General features: G+C 36.8%; 1 protein-coding gene across 2 annotated transcripts in view; it reads right to left on the reverse strand.

Annotated features, from left to right (window-relative positions):
- Positions 1-1873: 1873 nt before the first annotated feature.
- LOC114525825 (DNA-directed RNA polymerase III subunit RPC2-like) overlaps positions 1874-20085 on the reverse strand; it is a 31461-nt gene continuing 13249 nt past the window's right edge. The window contains exons 18-48 of one of the 2 annotated variants that reach the window (XM_028547271.1): positions 17173-17232; positions 16350-16439; positions 15299-15397; positions 14846-14909; positions 14622-14687; positions 14253-14301; positions 14035-14073; positions 12730-12804; positions 12356-12454; positions 11704-11831; positions 11459-11486; positions 10925-10982; positions 10206-10242; positions 9983-10032; positions 9708-9744; positions 9436-9497; positions 9210-9228; positions 8582-8659; positions 8412-8489; positions 7863-7905; positions 7191-7251; positions 6289-6371; positions 5707-5755; positions 5413-5430; positions 4519-4624; positions 4189-4285; positions 3965-4055; positions 3652-3698; positions 3471-3530; positions 2565-2737; positions 1874-1944 (exon numbers count right to left, since the gene is read on the reverse strand). In XM_028547271.1, the coding sequence (XP_028403072.1) occupies positions 1931-1944; positions 2565-2737; positions 3471-3530; positions 3652-3698; positions 3965-4055; positions 4189-4285; positions 4519-4624; positions 5413-5430; positions 5707-5755; positions 6289-6371; positions 7191-7251; positions 7863-7905; positions 8412-8489; positions 8582-8659; positions 9210-9228; positions 9436-9497; positions 9708-9744; positions 9983-10032; positions 10206-10242; positions 10925-10982; positions 11459-11486; positions 11704-11831; positions 12356-12454; positions 12730-12804; positions 14035-14073; positions 14253-14301; positions 14622-14687; positions 14846-14909; positions 15299-15397; positions 16350-16439; positions 17173-17232 (2058 nt within the window). In that variant the 3' untranslated portion in view covers positions 1874-1930. Of the gene's footprint in view, positions 1945-2132; positions 2738-3470; positions 3531-3651; positions 3699-3964; positions 4056-4188; positions 4286-4518; positions 4625-5412; positions 5431-5706; positions 5756-6288; positions 6372-7190; positions 7252-7862; positions 7906-8411; positions 8490-8581; positions 8660-9209; positions 9229-9435; positions 9498-9707; positions 9745-9982; positions 10033-10205; positions 10243-10924; positions 10983-11458; positions 11487-11703; positions 11832-12355; positions 12455-12729; positions 12805-14034; positions 14074-14252; positions 14302-14621; positions 14688-14845; positions 14910-15298; positions 15398-16349; positions 16440-17172; positions 17233-20085 lie in introns of those variants that run through there. The other variant, XM_028547270.1, reaches the window with a different exon arrangement.

Here is a 20085-nt window from a genome sequence, read left to right on the forward strand (position 1 = left end):
GCAACAATTTACTGTCATTTCATAAGAATAGCAAAAATAGTTGCGTTGTAAAAAATGTAAATAAACCGCGCTGCATATTATGTCTATGATGTGGATACTTCGACGCGTAAATCGATACAAAACAATATACTTATAATCAATACTGTATACCGCCAAAATGATTTGATTACTGCACAAAATGCCCGTTTTGTATATTTATGTACTGTATGCAGAATACCAGGTATCGACTTGCTTATAATATATATTCGTCGTAAGAGATTAGAGATCTATCAATACATAAACAACACAGCGTCGTTTCTTCCTAACCTCTTATGTAGCTCTATTTATGGAATAAACCTTCCAAATTATTTGTGTCGAATTGAATGCTCGTAATTCATAACATAAGTTCATAAATTGCGTAGATTCTCAAAGAATTGCACGATTCTTACGCCCGGAATGTTTTGAAGCAATGGTCGTCGCTCCTCGTTTCTTTACATCGTAATGTTGAAGGCTCGACGGCACATGCGCAGTTGCGACGTATAGGAAAAAAATCGGGTGTTCCGGGGGCAAATCTGCGCAAATCCCTTTGAAACAAAACCCAAACCGCGGAAAAGCAATGCTTCAAAATTTACAGTAACGGTCAAAATTCCTCAATATTTTGGTGAACTTAGCAAAAGGGATGTAGAGAATTAATAAATAAAGCAAGTTAAACTGATTTAAAAACTTTAAATTACTGATCATATACAAAAAGGTAGTATACGCATAAATCAATCTACCCCCCGTAAAGTTTACACTATGACTGACTGTCTGACTGACTGACTGACTGTCTGACTGACTGACTTACTGACTCGTTTGAATTTTCGCCACTCATCACAATACTGCAAAGTTTCTCAAACTTTGCACTAAAAAGGATCCTATGTTTTGTATTAAACATTCTTATATGTTCGGTGAGTTGAGGTCATTACAGACACGTCGTAGTTTGCACAGGATTGAAGATTTAATATAACTATATAAGCTCGAATTCCAAAGGCAAAGTGTAAGACAAAGCGAATGTATCATGCGGTTTATTTACATTTGGACGCGTCCTCCTTTCGCTGTTGAATATGTTTTTTGCAACGAATTAAAAATAAATGGAGAAAATGTGATCTGATACTGGTTCGTTGAAATATCTTGGTGAAAATTTCCATGTCGAGGCCGCGTTTTGCTTAGAACAATTAACTATGGAAAAGTCGCAAATATTGAGTGTTGAATTTCAATAGGTTTTTACAGAATCTGCAGAGCCGAGGCAGAAATACGCGATTTTTCCCATGATTTTTAATCGAGGTCATATTTGGTAACATACGGTATATATTATTAAATGATAAATATACACCCCTCTAAATTAAGCTTCTAGCTACTTCCCTGGATCCTTGTTTGCGAACTACAAAAATCTAAGGGAGCACATTCACGCTGTGACATTGTTTTTGTGTATTTTGCCTACTAGATTGTTTGTGATGTATCGCGATTTGCTTAGGTAATACCAAGACATAGACTTGTCAAAGCAAAATCTCAGCCACCACAATTTAATGTTTGAGGCTATTGCATGTCAAGGCTAACACTTCAGCAAAGACACATTGAAAACCTCATTTAGTCAATCATGAAAAACAGTTTTACCCACAGGCGGAATTTTTCGATCAGACGAATTTTTTCACTTTTTTCAATCTTTTTTTCTTATGTAAATAGATCCTTTCGATGATTACGTCAAACATTGTTAACTGCGTCGGAATGACGTGAGCTCATAGTTTTGATGTGGATATTATTATCATTTCTTGTGGAGCCGGGCGCTTGCTAGCCTGCGGGTTGCAACCCTAAAGAAGGCCTGATGCGCAGGCTAATCTGACAAACGAATCGCCATGTTGAATTTTCATGAGGAATACATCCCGATTCTTGATTCCTGAAGATCACACAGAGATCAAAATGCCACGGCTAAACGTGACGCAGATTTAAATGAGATGGATTTACTCTCACAAGCAATAAAATATTTTCTTCAACAGATGCAGGTAAAATAACTTTTATTTTTCTACAGTGACACCAAAACGAGGTTTCCAGATCACGATCGTGTTTGGCTAACGTAAATCAATAAAATCTTGTCCCCTGAGCGATTTTTCCTGCTCTAGTTTACCCCATCAGATTCACGTGCGATTTTCATTTTTTGTGTCAATATTTAATAAAATTATGGCAGCATTTGGCATCATTAATAAGTAAAAAAGTTAAACTTTTTATATGCAGGAGGTAATTATTTTAATAAATTTGAACAACGAAATCTCTAAACAGTAGATATTGAACGAAATTTTGTTTGGAAGAGATTGAGTGAGTTATTTCCAGCCTGATTTATCACGCAGCCAAGTCTGGGGGATTTAATCACATATATATGAGGAAATATTCTGTTTAGCCTGAATGGGGCAGTAGTCAGGGTATCAGTATATCAATTCAGTTCTGAGTTCCCAACACTCACTCTTAACTACAAACGACCATCAGACAATTTTGGCACACAATTATTCATTCAACACTTGGTCTCAACGTTAATCGAGGAATAATATTCATACCCATCAGTTCTTGGAATAATAGTTTTGTCGCGTAGGGAATCTTGATTGAGGAAATATCATGCGAGGACTGACAGAAATGGCACCAGCCGGAATATCCTATTAAACCACATTTGGCGCATACGTCGACTTCAAACTGATCACTGGATATCATTAAACGTTCAACCAGCAGCATACTAGGAAAAAATAAAGATTGTCTTCAGGATAAGACGATTCTGCAAACGACCGTGTAGTTTGAACACTTTACAGCAGTTCAGCTAATTTGTATCCCTGACACTTTGTAATACTGGAAAGGGAGAAAGGCGCTATGTGAGGGACCGGTCATAAACCCCTATACCTGTTATAAACAAATATAGGGGTGGGCCACTATTTTTGAGATGCACGTTTGAATGGGTTAGTTATAGCAAGTTAAATGGAATCGAAAGGTGGGCTATATAAAAATATGCCGTAAATATTTGAAATATAATTTTACGTTTTTAAAAATAAAAATACAACATTTTATGATTCAAAAAACAAATTCACACATGATCTTTATATTTCAATGAAAATACCAATAAAAAACTATTTGGCAACGCTGAATCTTTCATTTCCCTGAAAGGTTGGGTCATAATTTTTCAGCACCAATTTAGATGGAGCATGAGCACTAGCAATATAAAAGTTTTGTTTCATGTAGTTGTTAGTTGTAGTTGACTCCAGTACTTGTAAGTTGTATAAGTTTTCGATAATAAATATTGTTATATATAGTCTTCCACTGTCATGAGCTTTAACAGGATTAACAAATTTTCGTGCTACTATGCATGAGGGGGTAGGCTAGCTACAAAAAATGCACACACAAAATGTGTGATTTTCCCAGATTACCCTCCCCCCCTTTTTTACTTCTTTTCTCGTCCTTAAGCAGGCACACCATACCTCGTTCCATAACCTATCAAACAATCTCTTTCCATTTCTCCTAATCGTAGTCCACCATCCCTAAATAATAACAGAAATATTCAAACCTATACACATAACACAACATGCAGTAGTGGTGACAGGAAGTTTTAAATTGCTATTCACGGTTTTAGATTCATCATAACTGAATTGACAGCTGCACCTTGAACGACCTTCAGTTGGCTGCCTGGTCAACACAGCTCGGGGGCCCTAAATAAAATGTAAAATAGTAAACTCCCACGTGGCAGAAAAGACAAGGTTGTTGCAGATCTCGGGCACAGTTTTTCTCGTCCGTTTTTCTCACCAGTTTTTCGCTGCCAATAAATAACATATATATTCAATTTACTTATTATCATCTTAAATATCTGCAATATCATCTAACAGAGGTCACCCTAAAACTTGTAGCTTGAAGCTACCAATAGTAAGACCCTGGTACCCCCTGGTACCCGGGTAAAAATATGATTAAAAAATCTTACCTTCGCTCGAGCGTGCATTTTATCCATGACCATGTGTTTTAATTTCTGATAGTACACAGGACCTGAATATATATAAGCCTCCAGAGGTTCACTAATAAAATATAGAAGATGAGCATTAAACACCATTCGGTTAAGTTAGCCATAAAACTTTTCCTGATAGGGTTAGGGTAAAGAAAATAAGCTAAACGTTTAAATTCTTGATTGGCATTGAAATAGTTATATACCCTGTTATGCCAGAGGTGAAGTAATCTTTTCCGTCATAATTAAAACCATGTTCAACCAAGACTTGACCGACATCATGTACTTTATCACCAGCAAATGCTAAAAATAAACAAACCATAAATTAAGTGCCGGGGAGTGAAGTCTTTATACAAATAAACGGTTTGTTAAATTGCTATACTTTTTAACTGGTGTAGCATTATCGGAGTAGGATCCCCACCAGAAAGATTAAAATATACGTGGATGATCTGGTATGGAAAGATGTCAGTGTTGTGATAGTATAGAGACATCCCAAACAAATATATTGAAAATTAAGAAATTACAGACTTACATACCGGTTCCGTATCGACGCTTCCCGTCCATGACACCAGCCTTCCCAGCAAGCAATTCGATCAATTTTCCAACTGTCATACGGGATGGGAATCCATGTGGATTCATGATCTAATAACATGTTTTTAAATTATGTATCCTACTGAAGAACTCATGCAGGCAAGATCGAGGCGTTTTATCTCATAATTAAAATGATATTAAGGAAATTTTAATAAACGGTCAGTTTTAGTAATTTATTTCACTCAATGGACCTTTCTAACAATGACGTCAAACGAGCAAAAAAGCCTGATCTTACACGAAGTTTGATTGTAAACTGAATGTACATCAGGCTTCTATGTTTGACGACATTATAAGAAATGTCCGCTGAAAAAAATTACTAATAGTAACTATTTCACTTTTTGTGAGATAAAGGTTATCAAGTGATTTAGGTATAACAGCAAATAACAAATTCAAGTGTTCGTACAAATTGTTAAATAAAATGATCGAGGTATATTGGAACAAAATTTTCAATTGCTAAGAAGTATCAAAAGAGATGTCAATTATGCGATTTATACCCAGCTGATCTGAGATCATAACGTCTTAAAACGTCTCGACAAAACTGAGTTATCATGTTCTGGTGTTATTTGTCCCTATTCTTCCAACTAATAGTATAAAGGGTGAAAAATTCAAATTCTAATTTAATGTTGGGAAAAAATAAACGTGTTTTCACATAAATATAATAAAATTACTTGATATACTCGAGTGTCGAAGTCATATGCAATGAAGGAAATGATAATTCAGTTTTGTCGAAGATCTGGCTTCTGATTGGTTGATTTTTATACCCAGATCAGCTGGACAACATCGAATTTTCGTCAACAAGCAAAAAGAATAGCTTCATAAATGTGGATTGAAATACTTACTATGTCAGGACAAATACCCTAAACAATGAAGAAAAAAGAGGTTAATACATGGGGCGGGAATATGTTTAAAATGATCGAATCATGCAACAATTAAACTGGATTGCAAAATAAATTGAATTAAATTGTTTGGCAATTGTATATTTTCCAGTTGTGAACGAAAATTATCACGACAATTGAACTGAAATTGCCCTATAGATCAAAAGTTTCTCTAAGAGATCGTGGTCCATTCCAAGGTTTAAACACACTAAGTGCAATTTTTGTATGCTGATTTTATTTCCCATCATGCTCTCTTACCACTTCATTAAACGGCATGTCTTCTTGATTAACAATAAGTCCCACCACTCTGAAATTAAGAAAATTAATTTACAAATACTTCCCATACCCGCGACTAGCCTTTGCCTCTTTACTCCGGCGTCAGCGACGGAGTTGAAAATTCGCCTCGGTTTTGTTTTGTTTTTGTTTTTTTTTATTATTTTTCGTCGTCGCAAGTCTGAAATGGCGCGAACCATTCTAGTATTTGAAATTTGTAAGTAACCGTATTTATCTACGTCCCAGATTTATCTCCCAAGAGTTGTGGTGTACAGCTTTGGCTAATTTTCCGATGCACGATTCGATTTCGCTCGCATGATACGGCATTCCTCCAAGAGGAACAAATATACCGTTGTTTTCATGCTGTTCGATTAAGTTCAGATTGAATTGGGGTAAGAATATATTTAATACATGTAGATTCTGGTCCTATTTTAATAATATCGCTGCTATTTCGCCGTTTAACAAGATGATGTGGTCGTGTATGGGCGCGTTGACACGTCGTAGTTCACGATGAAACATATACGATGAAATGAACTAATTTTTCTTTTACAGGATCGTTTTACTCACCCTTTTTGACCGTGTCTACTGCTGAATTTATCACCGATTTCCGGCCGTCGAGTTTGACGCAGCAAAATCTTGACAAGAGGATCCTGCAACAGACAAAATCAATTCAATAGAGACAGCTCTCTCATTACAGACACGTCTCTAATACAAACAGTGCTAGTGTAGATTATAACGGCCAGCAATCGACCATTTGCTGTCCAGACATTTTAACCGATCAAATACAGACATATACTGCATGTACATACAAAAAATTCTATCACTAAGATTTTATCAATTAGTTATTACCTTCCTTTTATATTGCAAACAAGCATATGACCAGTTTTATTTCATATTTGTATTACTTCAATGCGCACAAATTTTTCGACAGATCATCTGACCAATTACCTGGGGCCAGTTGTTCGACTGGCGTTTAGCTTAGACGGTGATTAAGTTCAAAAAACAAAATTAACTATTTATTGAACAACCGAGCCCAAATATTTCGATATAAAAACAGTTTTATTTTCAATGGGAGTACCTATGTAATGCATAAGATGCAGGTTCAGTCATTCACAAGATGTATGAGAATATTTTTAAACTTTGGCTTATCCACCGTTTAAACTAAACGCCTTTCGCACAACCGGCCCCAGGTGTACGTAGTATCGAATCATCAGGAAATTATCATTTTTGGCAAATGTCCGACCGCATGACCAGTTGATCGCACATTCCTCAGATAAAAGCGAAATCGTTTTGAACCACATTGAAGAGAGAACAAATGGGCAACCCCTCTTATACAGAGAACTATCCAGTACAGAAAACACTCGCATATATCCAGATAACTTTCTAATACGGACATCACACAGATGCAGATATTACAGACACGCTTTTCCTATACAGAAAGCTCTAATAACAAGACAAAAAATATTTACCCCGTCTTCATTAGCTGTCACCAAAACTTTTTCCGCAAAACAGCCTACCGGCCCTTTGTAACTAGAAAATTTATAGACATATATGCACATGTCAAACCAATGCAAGTGTCAGGCCAATGCACGTGTCAGACAAACGAGTGTCAGCCCAAAGCACGTGTCACACCAAATGAGTGTCAGGCCAAAGCACGTGTCAGACCAAACGAGTGTCAGACCAATGCACGTGTCAGACCAAATGAGTGTCAGGCCAAAGCACGTGTCACACCAAATGAGTGTTAGGCCAAAGCACGTGTCACACCAAATGAGTGTCAGGCTAAAGCACGTGTCAGACCAAACGAGTCTCAGACCAATGCACGTGTCAGACCAAACAAGTGTCAGGCCAAAGCATGTGTCAGACCAGATGAGTGTCAGGCTAAAGCACGTGTCAGACCAAACGAGTCTCAGACCAATGCACGCGTCAGACCAAATGAGTGTCAGGCCAAAGCATGTGTCAGACCAAATGAGTGTCAGACCAATGCACGTGTCAGACCAAATGAGTGTCAGACCAATGCACGTGTCAGACCAAATGAGTGTCAGACCAATGCACGTGTCAGACCAAACGAGTGAGAGGCCAAAGCACGTGTTACGCCAATGCACGTACATGCACGGCATGGCTATGTTTATTTTTACATTTACCTCACAGGGACGTCTTGGTATTCCGCTCGAGCTGGCATTCCTCCTAAAGACCAAGACTGATTTTACGTATAAGCAAAAACTTATATAAAAGTTTCAAGATCGTGTTTACTAACTCTTATTCATGCTCATTGGGCGTCGCATAGAAATTTGCTATTACAGGCGAAAGTGAAAGTTTTTTTTTAATCAATGCAAAAAGATTTAAGGTGAAGCACTTATAAGAAGCTCTAATAAGCCTTTATTCGAGTGGGAAAACAGTTCTGGAATCGTTACGACTTAATTGCGATTCCCCCCCCCCCAGTTATCGTTCCGGTTACGCCCCTGCGTATTTCTAGCAAGCCAACAACGGGCCCACGGGTACCTGGGCCTGGGTTAAATACAGGGCCGTAACTAGAACGATAATTTGTTTATTCATATATTCAGTTCTGCCCGACGGATTTCAATTGTGAGCTATTGCACTTACAAAAGAAATCCGTCGGGCAGAACTGAATATATGAATAACCCCCCCCCCCCCAATTATCGTTCTAGTTATGGCCCTGGTTAAATACATACCTGGACCTGTCTGTAAAGAGCTTGACACAATTGGCATGGATTTATTCACCAATATTTGACCGTTTTCAATCCTTTCGCCTGATGAAATAATAGAAAAACAAATTCCAAATTCTTCTTCCTTTGCAATTTCATGTAGGCAACAGCAACGGATCTAGGTCATTTTAGCCTACCTGGAGCAACGATACCATCTTCATCTAAGACTTTATGTCGCCAAATCACCTCCTTAGTCTGCGCGTCACGACTGGGGCCTAAGAAAAGTATTATATACGTAGCATGTTACCAACATGAGCTTGCCCAATTAAAATGTGTGAAATATTAATTTACAACTCATTTACTGGCCAGTTCACAGTATTCGGCTACAGAATACCTATCAGAAGGAGAACTCCATTTTTTTTTGCGTAAGTTGATTCGTCACACTCAGCAAGTACGGTAAATGGTGGCAATCGATAACCCCTCTGCCAACAGCCTATTTTCAATATGGGAAGAGGGTGATTGCCTCTATTAACGGTACTGGAAAAAACAACCCCCCCTGCCAACTGCCCTATTTTTAATTTTTGCAGGGGGGTAATTGCTTCCATTTACGGTACTTGCTGAGTCGCTTATGAAAAAAACAAAGGAGTTGTGCTTCTGATACGTATTCTGCGATTCGGTATTTTGCTACGTAACTTCAGCAGTTCAATATTCTTTTACGCGAGAAAGACTTTTAAAAGCCAAACAACTCGAACTTGAAAGCGCACAGAAAAATAGCGATTCCAAATGACTGAAGAGATCAAGTATAAAGGTGCTAATATCTCTTACCCATAACACGATCAAATGTCTAAATAAATAAACATAAATCATTTAATTTTATGGGAAATAATTTAACAAGCCATAATTAAGATAAATATCCTTATTTTAGAATTTCTGATATTTTTGCGATAGTTGGATAGTTGGGGTGACAATGTTGTTCACGACATTTAACCTTTTCACGTATTTAACGTACAAGCGAAAAATAATTATGGAGCGCACAGAAATGCTTGCCTACCTGATTGGCGTATCTCTTCAATAAACAATTTTGTTTACGATAAACTAAACATCGTCCAAAACCTATACAATACGGAGGAATGAATATACACTCAAATATTTACACAATACCAAGCTGTGACAGGATGGAATCAAATTGGACATATTAAGTACTTTTAGGACAAGCAGCAGGGAACCAAAAACCATTCACGTTTTGCTTATAGTGATTGTCAGGTATACCTTCAAACTAAATAAGTTTTAAGGTGTTAAGTGTAAGTATCCAGGTGTTAGTACCTCTATCAACAGATGCCTTGTTTAATACGAGAGCATCCTGGAAGGAAAAATTTGTAATCAGTTTACTCAAGATTTATATAATATTACTTCAGGAGGCTGGGAGCATAAAATGGGACGGATTGAATTATAAAGAAATATAGTTTCAGCGTGGGCATGATAACCTATATAGAATACGTCGAAAGAACGCTCGTAAGTTTTGTGGAGCCAATCGAATTTCGTGTGATTTTCCATGCACGTTTACAGTTATTATGAGAAAGGTTGGATATTAACCTAACCTCAATATCGTAGCCGCTATAACTCATCACAGCAATGGTTGCATTTTGTCCTTAATTAAAAAAAAAAAAAAAAAAATGGAAGTTGTCATTAAATGTGACACGAGAACTTGCATTGTTAGCTTTTGCAGCACTCTTCAGAGATAAACATACAAGTTAATTTCCAAGAAATTGGTAATTTTATAATGTGAATTAGTTGAAACTCAATATAGCAATAAATAATCACCTGCTGGAAGGTCGTCAAAGTGAATTAAATCAAGCGTCTGGGAAATAGAAATGGAGAGTGTAAATGCAAATTCTATCGAAACGTAGAGGTCACAAGGAATGACATTTACATCACAATTTTGGGGGTATAGTTATTGCCCAGGGTAACCTGTTGTACCTTCCACTTGGTTTAATAAAGCGATTGAAACAAACCCTTCGTTATTCAGAAAATAATTAGCCTCATTGATCTAGTCCCGAAATGAATGTTTAATTTTCAAGTAGCGCCTAAATATTTTCCATCGCAGAAAACGTTGCTACAGTGTATAGATACTTTCGCAAATACGTCGATAACCGGTCATATATTTTATGCCTGCCAGCAGAGTTTTGTACTCAAACAATCTCAAAACGCACTGTGACGCCCTTAAAGAAAAGGCTTCATTCACACCGAGTGCCCGGCATCGGTGCCCAAAGTCAAAAATTGCTCATAAAACTGCTAAGCACAGTGCTACTTGTGTACTACCTACGGAGGTAGTGCCCGTTCAACTAAGTTGCCAAAAAAGCAGTGCCGGGCACTCTGAACGCACTATAATAGCGCGAAAAGTTGGGTAACTTCCCATATTTTACATAAGCAATGCGATACAACAAGTCGCACAACCCTGTTTTTATAGAGCTATCGATTGAACATTTGCGAAGTGAAACAAGCAAGCCATAAAATATTAAACATTTTAAAAATATCGTTACCTTCGTCTTCACCATCGGTGCTTGTGGATAGACGAGATTATACAACAGAGAATCAATCCTTCAATTTAACAAATGAATTGTGGAAATAAAATTAATGAAAATCGGTGAAAGTTATTATTTGTACTAAAAAATTGTCTTGATGTGAATGAATTAACAATATGTTTGCTATTTGTTTGTTTGTTGTTTGTTACCGAAGGTGTGCAAGAACTAAGATATGGGGCATACAATGGCGCTCGGAGGATATTGTTTTTGGTTCCAGTTGCATGGGGATATAATGGTACCATGCACGTTGAAAAAACATAAGCAAAATTTGGAAAAGATTAACTTTGTTTTATCCCTAACAAAAATACACTTCGAAATCATAATTTTTTTTCTGATTTTATTTGAAAACATTTTTGCTACTTGGGAAATGAATTGCATGTAAAGAAACAGATATAAAACCGAAAAGTTTTTAATTTTACACAACCAAATAAGAATTCAATTAAGTACGTTAACTGAAATTCGTTAAAATATTAAACGCTGCACAAGCAATACCTGTTTCTCTGGTTATATCCAATAGTGCCTGTATAAAAAAACATAAAAAAGACTTCTTTACACGATCATTAGAATATAGGAACTACCGCATGTCAATTGTCTGATGGGCGGGGGGGGAGGCATCTCAAATTCGGGGGGCACAGCTTCCAGGGGTACTTTTGATGGTGGTTTATTGTCAAAACTGCAAGATCAAATAGGGTACTTTTGTTGCTTTCAATTTGGGGGGGGGGGGGCGTGATGCCTACCCATTGCTTGTTTCCCCATAGCACATTGATAAGTATTTCTTGGGGACTGGTTATGATGTGGATAAGGAACAAGACCAGCACAAACTCCAAGAATGGTAAACGGCTCAATCTCCAAATGTGTTGTGTCTCTAAAAGAAAAAAGCAATCGTTTTCTGTCTTTGAGCTTGTCAAAATTTGTACCTCTTTAATTCTGTACATTTTCCATGTAAACATACTCTCGCACTGGAGAGAATATGATACATAAATATATACACAAAACACAAAAGCTTGCCTAATCTTGAGACACCACTCTAAACTGTACATCTTTCTCAAACACACAAACGTTTTAATGCCATAATCAATCTATTATGGACACTTTTTTGACACAAATTTACTTTGGCTTCTCTTCTACGAACAAAACTCCATGAAGGAAACCTCTCTTGAGTAAAATAGACCAATAAGTATAAAATAAAAAATTCACCCGAGACAAAAAAAAAAAAAAAAAAAAACACTCCTTATACATGGATGCCTTCTATATTCAAATACATGGATGAACTTCTATATTCAATTTTCCATTCTTATACATATATATACATAGTCATATGTATATGTATGTTCATCGTCAATATATACGGAAAGCATGTTTATAATTAGAAAAAAAATGTTCACGTACTTTGTAATATGTTTCTCGTAAACAGCGATTAAACTATCGTTCTCTTCATTGACATCCAAATACTCGATCAATCCATCATGGAGAAAGTCTTGAAAACATCTTGAAAACAAATCATTTTATTTTAGATACGGAAAATTGTAATGTTCATTCTTTCATATATACAAATATTAAAATAATTACTCAATTATCTTTATAATTCTACATATTATGTTCAATCTCATTGAATAATTCCTAATTATTTTAGCCCACTTGTATACCTATTCTGACGTTAAAAACACTCCATGAATTTATTTATTTACATTATTATAAAAACAAAAAATTGTATAAGGGTAGGTTTTGTTAGTGACTCTGTTATGTTAAAATATCGTGCAAACCTTAATCCTCTGTCTAATTGTTGCATGTGTCTTTGATTAACTTTCGGTCGTCCGTTCTCGACTATTATATAAGGTCTAAAAAATAAAGTACAGAATGCTTAAGCAGCTAATATTATATTCTCTTCACTAATTTTTCATATTTTTTGCGAATTTTTCAAATAACTTAATTGAAACGATTGTTAACGATAGTCACAATGTAAATAAGGGCATAGGCAGCCCAGACATGTTTTCGTTCTCGTGGCGCTCGCGCGTGTACACGAGTCTACTTGGTCTATTATTATGACAAGGTTGGCAAGTTTTTTTACTAAAATATGCTACAACGTTTGCTACGGCCTGAATATCTTGCAAATTACAAATAAAAATAATATGAAAATTACATCGGTTTAAACGCCGGTAATTTGACTACATTGTACCGAAGTTTTAACTTCAAACGTTAATTTTAAGGATGCTAAAAAAGCAAATGTTTATCGATATTTTGACAAAATTTTGTCAAGATTATGCTAGTGGCACCTACCCTGGGGTGTCGTCATCATTTAGATCTGCAAACAAGAAACTGATTGGCTGTCGTTTTTTCAGTTGGAAATTTTGCACGCAAGAGCCAATCAGTTTTCTGTTTGCAATTCAAAATGATGACGACACCACAGGGTAGGTGCCACTAGCATAGTCTTGACAAAGTTTTGCCAAAATATCGATAAACATTTGCCTTTTTAGCATCCTTAAAATTAACGTTTGAAGTTAAAACTTCGGGAGAATGTAGTCAAATTACCGGCGTTTAAACCGATGTAATTTTCATATTTTTATTTGTAATTTGCAAGATATTCAGGCCGTAGCAAAGTACGTTGTAGTATATTTTAGTAAAAAAACTTGCCAACCTTGTCATAATAATAGACCAAGTAGACTCGTGTACACGCGCGAGCGCCACGAGAACGAAAACATGTCTGGGCTGCCTATGATAAGGGTATAATTTTGGCTTTAGTGATGTCACAAGGAGCATTTTGTCGCGAGCAAGTTATTTTCGTGGATGAGAAATAGTCCGGACTTATTTCTTTATTAGTCTTATTCCTTTATTTTAATAGTCTTTATTTCTGTGTTCAAACCGGTCATTGTTGAAATATTTTATCACATCAGCCACTTTGACATGCATGTTCCTGACAATTATGACTAAATGGAAACCAGGCTTCAGCCGCACAACACTTAAAATGCTTTGGGGAAACATGGGAAATAACAGAAATTCTGAATAATATAATTATAGATGGTTAAGGCATATCTCGACCAAGTTCAATTTATTATAAATAAAGCACATACCTACACACTCTGCCACCGTCTGAAGACATATGAATCGATCTGTGAAATAAATAGGGCATTGCAGAATAGACCTTTCTCATAATGACGTCAAACGCGGGATGTAAATGCCACACGAAGTTTGATTGGCTCCGCAAACCTAACGAGCCAATTATACTTCGTGTAATATCAGGCTTTTCGCGCCTGAATTCTTGTTTTTGGTTCAAATTTATTCGACTTACCGATTTGTTTCGTCCACGTATATGGAGTCAAATTCATTAACGCGACCAGCTAAACGTGTTATGTAAACGACAATGCAGTTATAATATAAATTGTGTTGTTTGAATCCCAAAAGATATGTTGTTAAACATAACTTCAGTGCCAAATTCATTAACGCGACCAGCTAAACATGTTAAGTAAACGACAATGTAAAAGATATGTTGTTAAACGAAACTTCAGTGACAAAGTCATTAACGCGACCAGCTAAACGTGTTATGTATACGACAATGCAGTTATAATATAAATTGTGTTGTTTTAATCCCAAAAGACATGTTGTCAAACGAAACATCACCGCGATAACATCAAAGTGGACAAACAAACTAACAATGTACCTCGTCTAAGAATTCTGAACGTTCTCACAAACTTTAAGTGATTCTGAATAACTCCTAGGATGTTGCCTTAAAAAGCAAACGATAGAAAACCCAGTAAACACAACGAATTCATTATCAAACTTCAAAGGGGAAGTTGTAATAAATACCCTTTTGAGGCTGAGTTCATCTATATTTAAGGGTTTAATATAGCGCAATCACTATGAACGCAAGAAAAAGAGACATACCATTTAAAAAGACAGTATATACAGAGGGATAAGTCAGTTCTTCACCACAAAGTAAATTGATGTCCTATAAGTAATACGAAATTGGCGAAACTTTAGATTAAAATAGCTCATAAACAAAACAATATATTATTACGTATAATACACCAGACAGCACAACAATTTCAATGTAACATCAGGCTTTTCGCATTCTAGGTCATTATAAGAAAGCACTATTCTTTGAGAAAACACAAAACTCTGTCATAAAATGTTACACCGCAAAATAACCAGATTCACCGGTACTATTTTATCATTTTTTGTGGGCAGTGGCTGGGCATGCGTAGCTAGTTGCTATGTCACCATTGATGTAACAACATGTAAAGAATTTTCAATCACAAAGTGCTCTTAACGAGGTGTTAGCTTAATAGCGAAATATTCGGCGTTCGTGGAGGAAATAGGTTTGTTGTGCAATCTTACCTCGACCCCCATGTTGTACGCCAGTCTGATGAGAGGAAGCTCTTCTTGGTCAGTGGTCACGTGAGTCATTAAGGCAAGATTCTTGACCAAACCGCACGACTAAAAAATAATATCGAACAGTAATGCATGATTCCATTTATTACACAGCCAAAAACCATCATGTTGAAGCAAATTTTTAAAAACAGGAGTGAAAAATATCGTGCTGCACACAGTGAACAGTTTTTTTAACAACTTTGTAGAACCATCAATACTATTGCAGCATTACATCAACATTGATGGCTCAACAACGTTCAGTAATCAGTAACATTCTTAACAATAATGTTCATAGGGTGCAGCCATAGAAATAATAGACATGTCTACTGCGACAACCTCATCAATTTTTCACCGTGTAATCCTGGTTTTGCCTTTCATCATGGTTCTAGTGGTATCACTAATATTCAAAATGGCGGCTTTAAATAAAAATCATCAAAATATCGTCAATATTCATTTACATAGCTCTAAAAAAGCTACGGTCGGGTGTGAGATGGCAAGCTTAAAAATCTTCGCAAAATCTTCAATACTGACGATATTTTCATTATTCTCATTCAAAGCCGCCTTCTTGAATATTAATGATACCACTATAACCTTCATGCAAGGCGCTAGGAATATTTAATAATGGGAATCATGTATTGCAATTGACCGTAACGAAAAATATGGCGGCATGTACATTTTACCAGAATGCATTGCGGGCATTAAGAATGTTTGAATGAAAAAAGATGGCAAGAAAAACTCCTAATGACGTGAAATTTTAACACAGGGAAGAAAATAGCTTCCTGTTTTATGCCTGTCCTTTAAAAGACGTCAGTTCGCTTTCTTAAAGGATTTCCGCCCGCAATGCATTCTGGTAAAATTTATATCCGCCATCTTTTTTGTTATGGTCAATTGCTGTATATTGATAAGGTCATATCAAGGCCTACGAGCTAAGAAATAAGTAAAATTAAGCTGCAGTACACCAAAGCTCAAAAACCAAACTGGCTCGCTTTCCGAAAATGTGTATTGTGTATATGGTTACCTCGCCTTCAGGTGTATCAGAGGGACACATTATTCCCCATTGAGATGGATGCAGAGATCTCGGACCACTTACTTTCCGCGTTTTCTCGAACTATATCAAAGATCATATTAATAGATTGAAAAAACTCAGTTTGCAACATTGAACTGTAAACAAACTGGAACGATAACTTGGGGGGGGAGTTGAATCCAGTGCTTTTTACTTTTTCTGGGTTTTGAGCAGTTTTAGTTTAAGTCTTCACATTTCTACACCAAATATAACTTTTCAATAGCTTTAATTTGACACACAGCCCAACGCCTGACGTAAAGTATTTCGTCTCAAAACGCAGAAAAACTATTTTGGCTTCCAGCTGAATAGGGATGTTTGTCAGGAGTTATCCTTCCAGTTGTATAGAGTTCACTGGTTTGCAAAGATGTTACTCTTTTAAAACACAAATCTCTTTGGAAAGATTACGCTAGATGTTTGTTAGTTAACTTCAATGTTCCCGTAATGTTCTAAAAAGCATTATGATATAACATTTATAGTACGCGCGCGCTGATTGGTCGAGAAGCATGTTTGTATAGCATGTCTGTATAGAAACACTAAAATTTTCCCGCCGAAATTGACAAGCCAAGCAATGTATTGAGAATTTGTAATTGAATTCAATTAGGTCCACTAAAATCCTTTACTAAGTTTCCCGCTGATTATTTCTCATTCTCCCACGTGTGTTTCTATAGTATAGACACACGGAAAATGTTTTCTATTTCTTAAATACTAACTACTTACTATAACCGAGTGTGAGATGTGTACGTTTAAAATATGAAACAGATTGATATGATGGACATACCTGACTTGTAACTCTAGTCATCATACCTAGTGCTGATATATAGGAGAGTCGACTTAACACCTGCGAAAAGTAAAGTAATGAAGCATTATTTTCGCGTCTTGTTGGCTATTTCAAAGCCAGAATATAGAAACCACTCAATAAACCTTTTGCGAAATACACAGTCTTACGCCTGTATTCTAAAAGCTCACTCACACTCAAACTTATTGAGTAGGAGATCTTAATCTTCTCATAAAGTTTCAATAGCGGTATTTCCTGCCGAGTAAGGGCTTGATTTTCAGTGATTTACGTTGTATCTTTCATCTATTCAGAAAAAACTTTCTCATTCATCAGCATTAACGAAATTTATATGTCACACTCAATGAGTATGAGTGTGAGTGAGCTTTTTGAATACAGGCGTTAGTCATGCAGTAAGTATATTCTCCGAAATGTGTCAGTTTTTTTAAAGAAATACATCCATAAATGTCCAATACCTATGCAACATGTCCAGTGGTCAAATGGACATTTCCAATGTCCAATAGATCCAATGGACAATTACATGTCCGCCGGGTTTTAGCATGTCCATCGGATCCATTGGACAAACTGAATGTCCAATCGACATCATGAATGTCCAACGGAAATGAGAAATTAAGCTAAACTGAATATGTAATAACCGCATGCTGCTTCAATGCGTTTTGCTTATATTGTCCAATGGTCCAATGGACCCAATGGACAAGCAATTGTCTAATGGACATTTACAAATGTCCATTGGACATATTCTATGTCCGTATAATTTCATATATGCATGTATATGCCTCGCCACTTTTATGCTTCGTTCTTAAAAAAACTCGTGCTAATAGGCTATACCCATAATCTCATATGCCTTGTTCTCAAAAAGCCCGCATTTTAAATACTGTGACACATGTATGCCTCGTTCTTAAAAAAAACTCCGCCGCATTATATAAATACTATGACACATGTATATGCCTCGTTCTTAACTCAAAAACTCCACATAATTATATACTATGACCTGAATGCTTCGTTCTTAAAAAAACTCGTGCTAATAGGCTATACACATAATCTCATATGCCTTGTTCTCAAAAAGCCCGCATTTTAAATACTGTGGCACATGTATGCCTCGTTCTTAAAAAAACTCCGCCGCATTATATAAATACTATGACACATGTACAGGGTGTCCCAAAAAAAACGCAACCACTTAAATATGCAAGAATATTAATATTGTTCGGGTTTGCACCATAGTTCAGCTAAAATGACTTTTAGCATTGTACATGAAGGATTAAGAGCCATTTTCAATTCCCAGAGGTGCTTATCTATTGCGCTTTAGAGCTGTATTAATGTTCTGCATATTTAAGTGGTTGCTTTTTTTTTGGGACACCCTGTATATATGCCTCGTTCTTAACTGAAAACTCCACATATATACTATGACCTGAATGCTTCATTCTTAAAAAACCTGCATTATATATACTATAGGTACATACATGTACTCGCTCCTATAAAATTCCGTTCTGTCCCTTCATTCTTCTCAATAAAACATGCAAAAAATATATGACAATAAAGATGTGAATATACATACTGTTTCTATATTAAAACACGCAAAATATCGCCAAAATATGTATAATATATACCCGCAAGAATATCACTAAAGTTAAAATACCCTATGAATATATCTCATAATATATCTCTGACTTAGACAATTCACACATTGCGTACTTACATCAAATTCGACTTAAAGGCCAACGCACAATCAAATGACCAATCGACATTTCCTCTGTCCATTGGATCCGTTGGACAATCAAATGACCAATCGACATTTCCCCTGTCCATTGGATCCAATGGAGCCATTGGACGCGTTCGTTTCGCCCGTGTGTCAGTCGTCAGGCACCCCGATTGACTATGCCTGACTTAGACAATTCACACATTGCGTACTTACATCAAATTCGACTTAAAGGCTAACGCATAATCAAATGACCAATCGACATTTCCTCTGTCCAATGGATCCGATGGACAATCAAATGACCAATCGACATTTCCCCTGTCCATTGGATCCAATGGAGCCATTGGACGCGTTCGTTTCGCCGTGTGTCAGCCGTCAGGCACCCCGATTGACTATGCCTGACTTAGACAATTCACACATTGCGTAGTTATATCAAATTCGACTTAAAGGCCAACGCACAATCAAATGACCAATCGACATTTCTTCTGTCCAATGGATCCCATGGACAATCAAATGACCAATCGACATTTCCCCTGTCCATTGGATCCAATGGAGCCATTGGACGCGTTCGTTTCGCCGTGTGTCAGCCGTCAAGCACCCCGATTGACTATGCCTGACTTAGACAATTCACACATTGCGTAGTTATATCAAATTCGACTTAAAGGCCAACGCACAATCAAATGACCAATCGACATTTCCTCTGTCCAATGGATCCGATGGACAATCAAATGACCAATCGACATTTCCCCTGTCCATTGGATCCAATGGAGCCATTGGACGCGTTCGTTTCGCCGTGTGTCAGCCGTCAGGCACCCCGATTGACTATGCCTGACTTAGACAATTCACACATTGCGTAGTTATATCAAATTCGACTTAAAGGCCAATGCACAATCAAATGACCAATCGACATTTCCTCTGTCCAATGGATCCGATGGACAATCAAATGACCAATCGACATTTCCCCTGTCCATTGGATCCAATGGAGCCATTGGACGCGTTCGTCTCGCCGTGTGTCAGCCGTAAGGCACCCGATTGACTCATCCTGACTTAGACAATTCACACATTGCGTAGTTATATCAAATTCGACTTAAAGGCCAACGCACAATCAAATGACCAATCGACATTTCTTCTGTCCAATGGATCCCATGGACAATCAAATGACCAATCGACATTTCCCCTGTCCATTGGATCCAATGGAGCCA

This window comes from Dendronephthya gigantea, unplaced genomic scaffold (assembly GCF_004324835.1).
Source record: "Dendronephthya gigantea isolate DGI-Jeju-01 unplaced genomic scaffold, DenGig_1.0 000035F, whole genome shotgun sequence".
NCBI lineage: Eukaryota > Metazoa > Cnidaria > Anthozoa > Malacalcyonacea > Nephtheidae > Dendronephthya > Dendronephthya gigantea.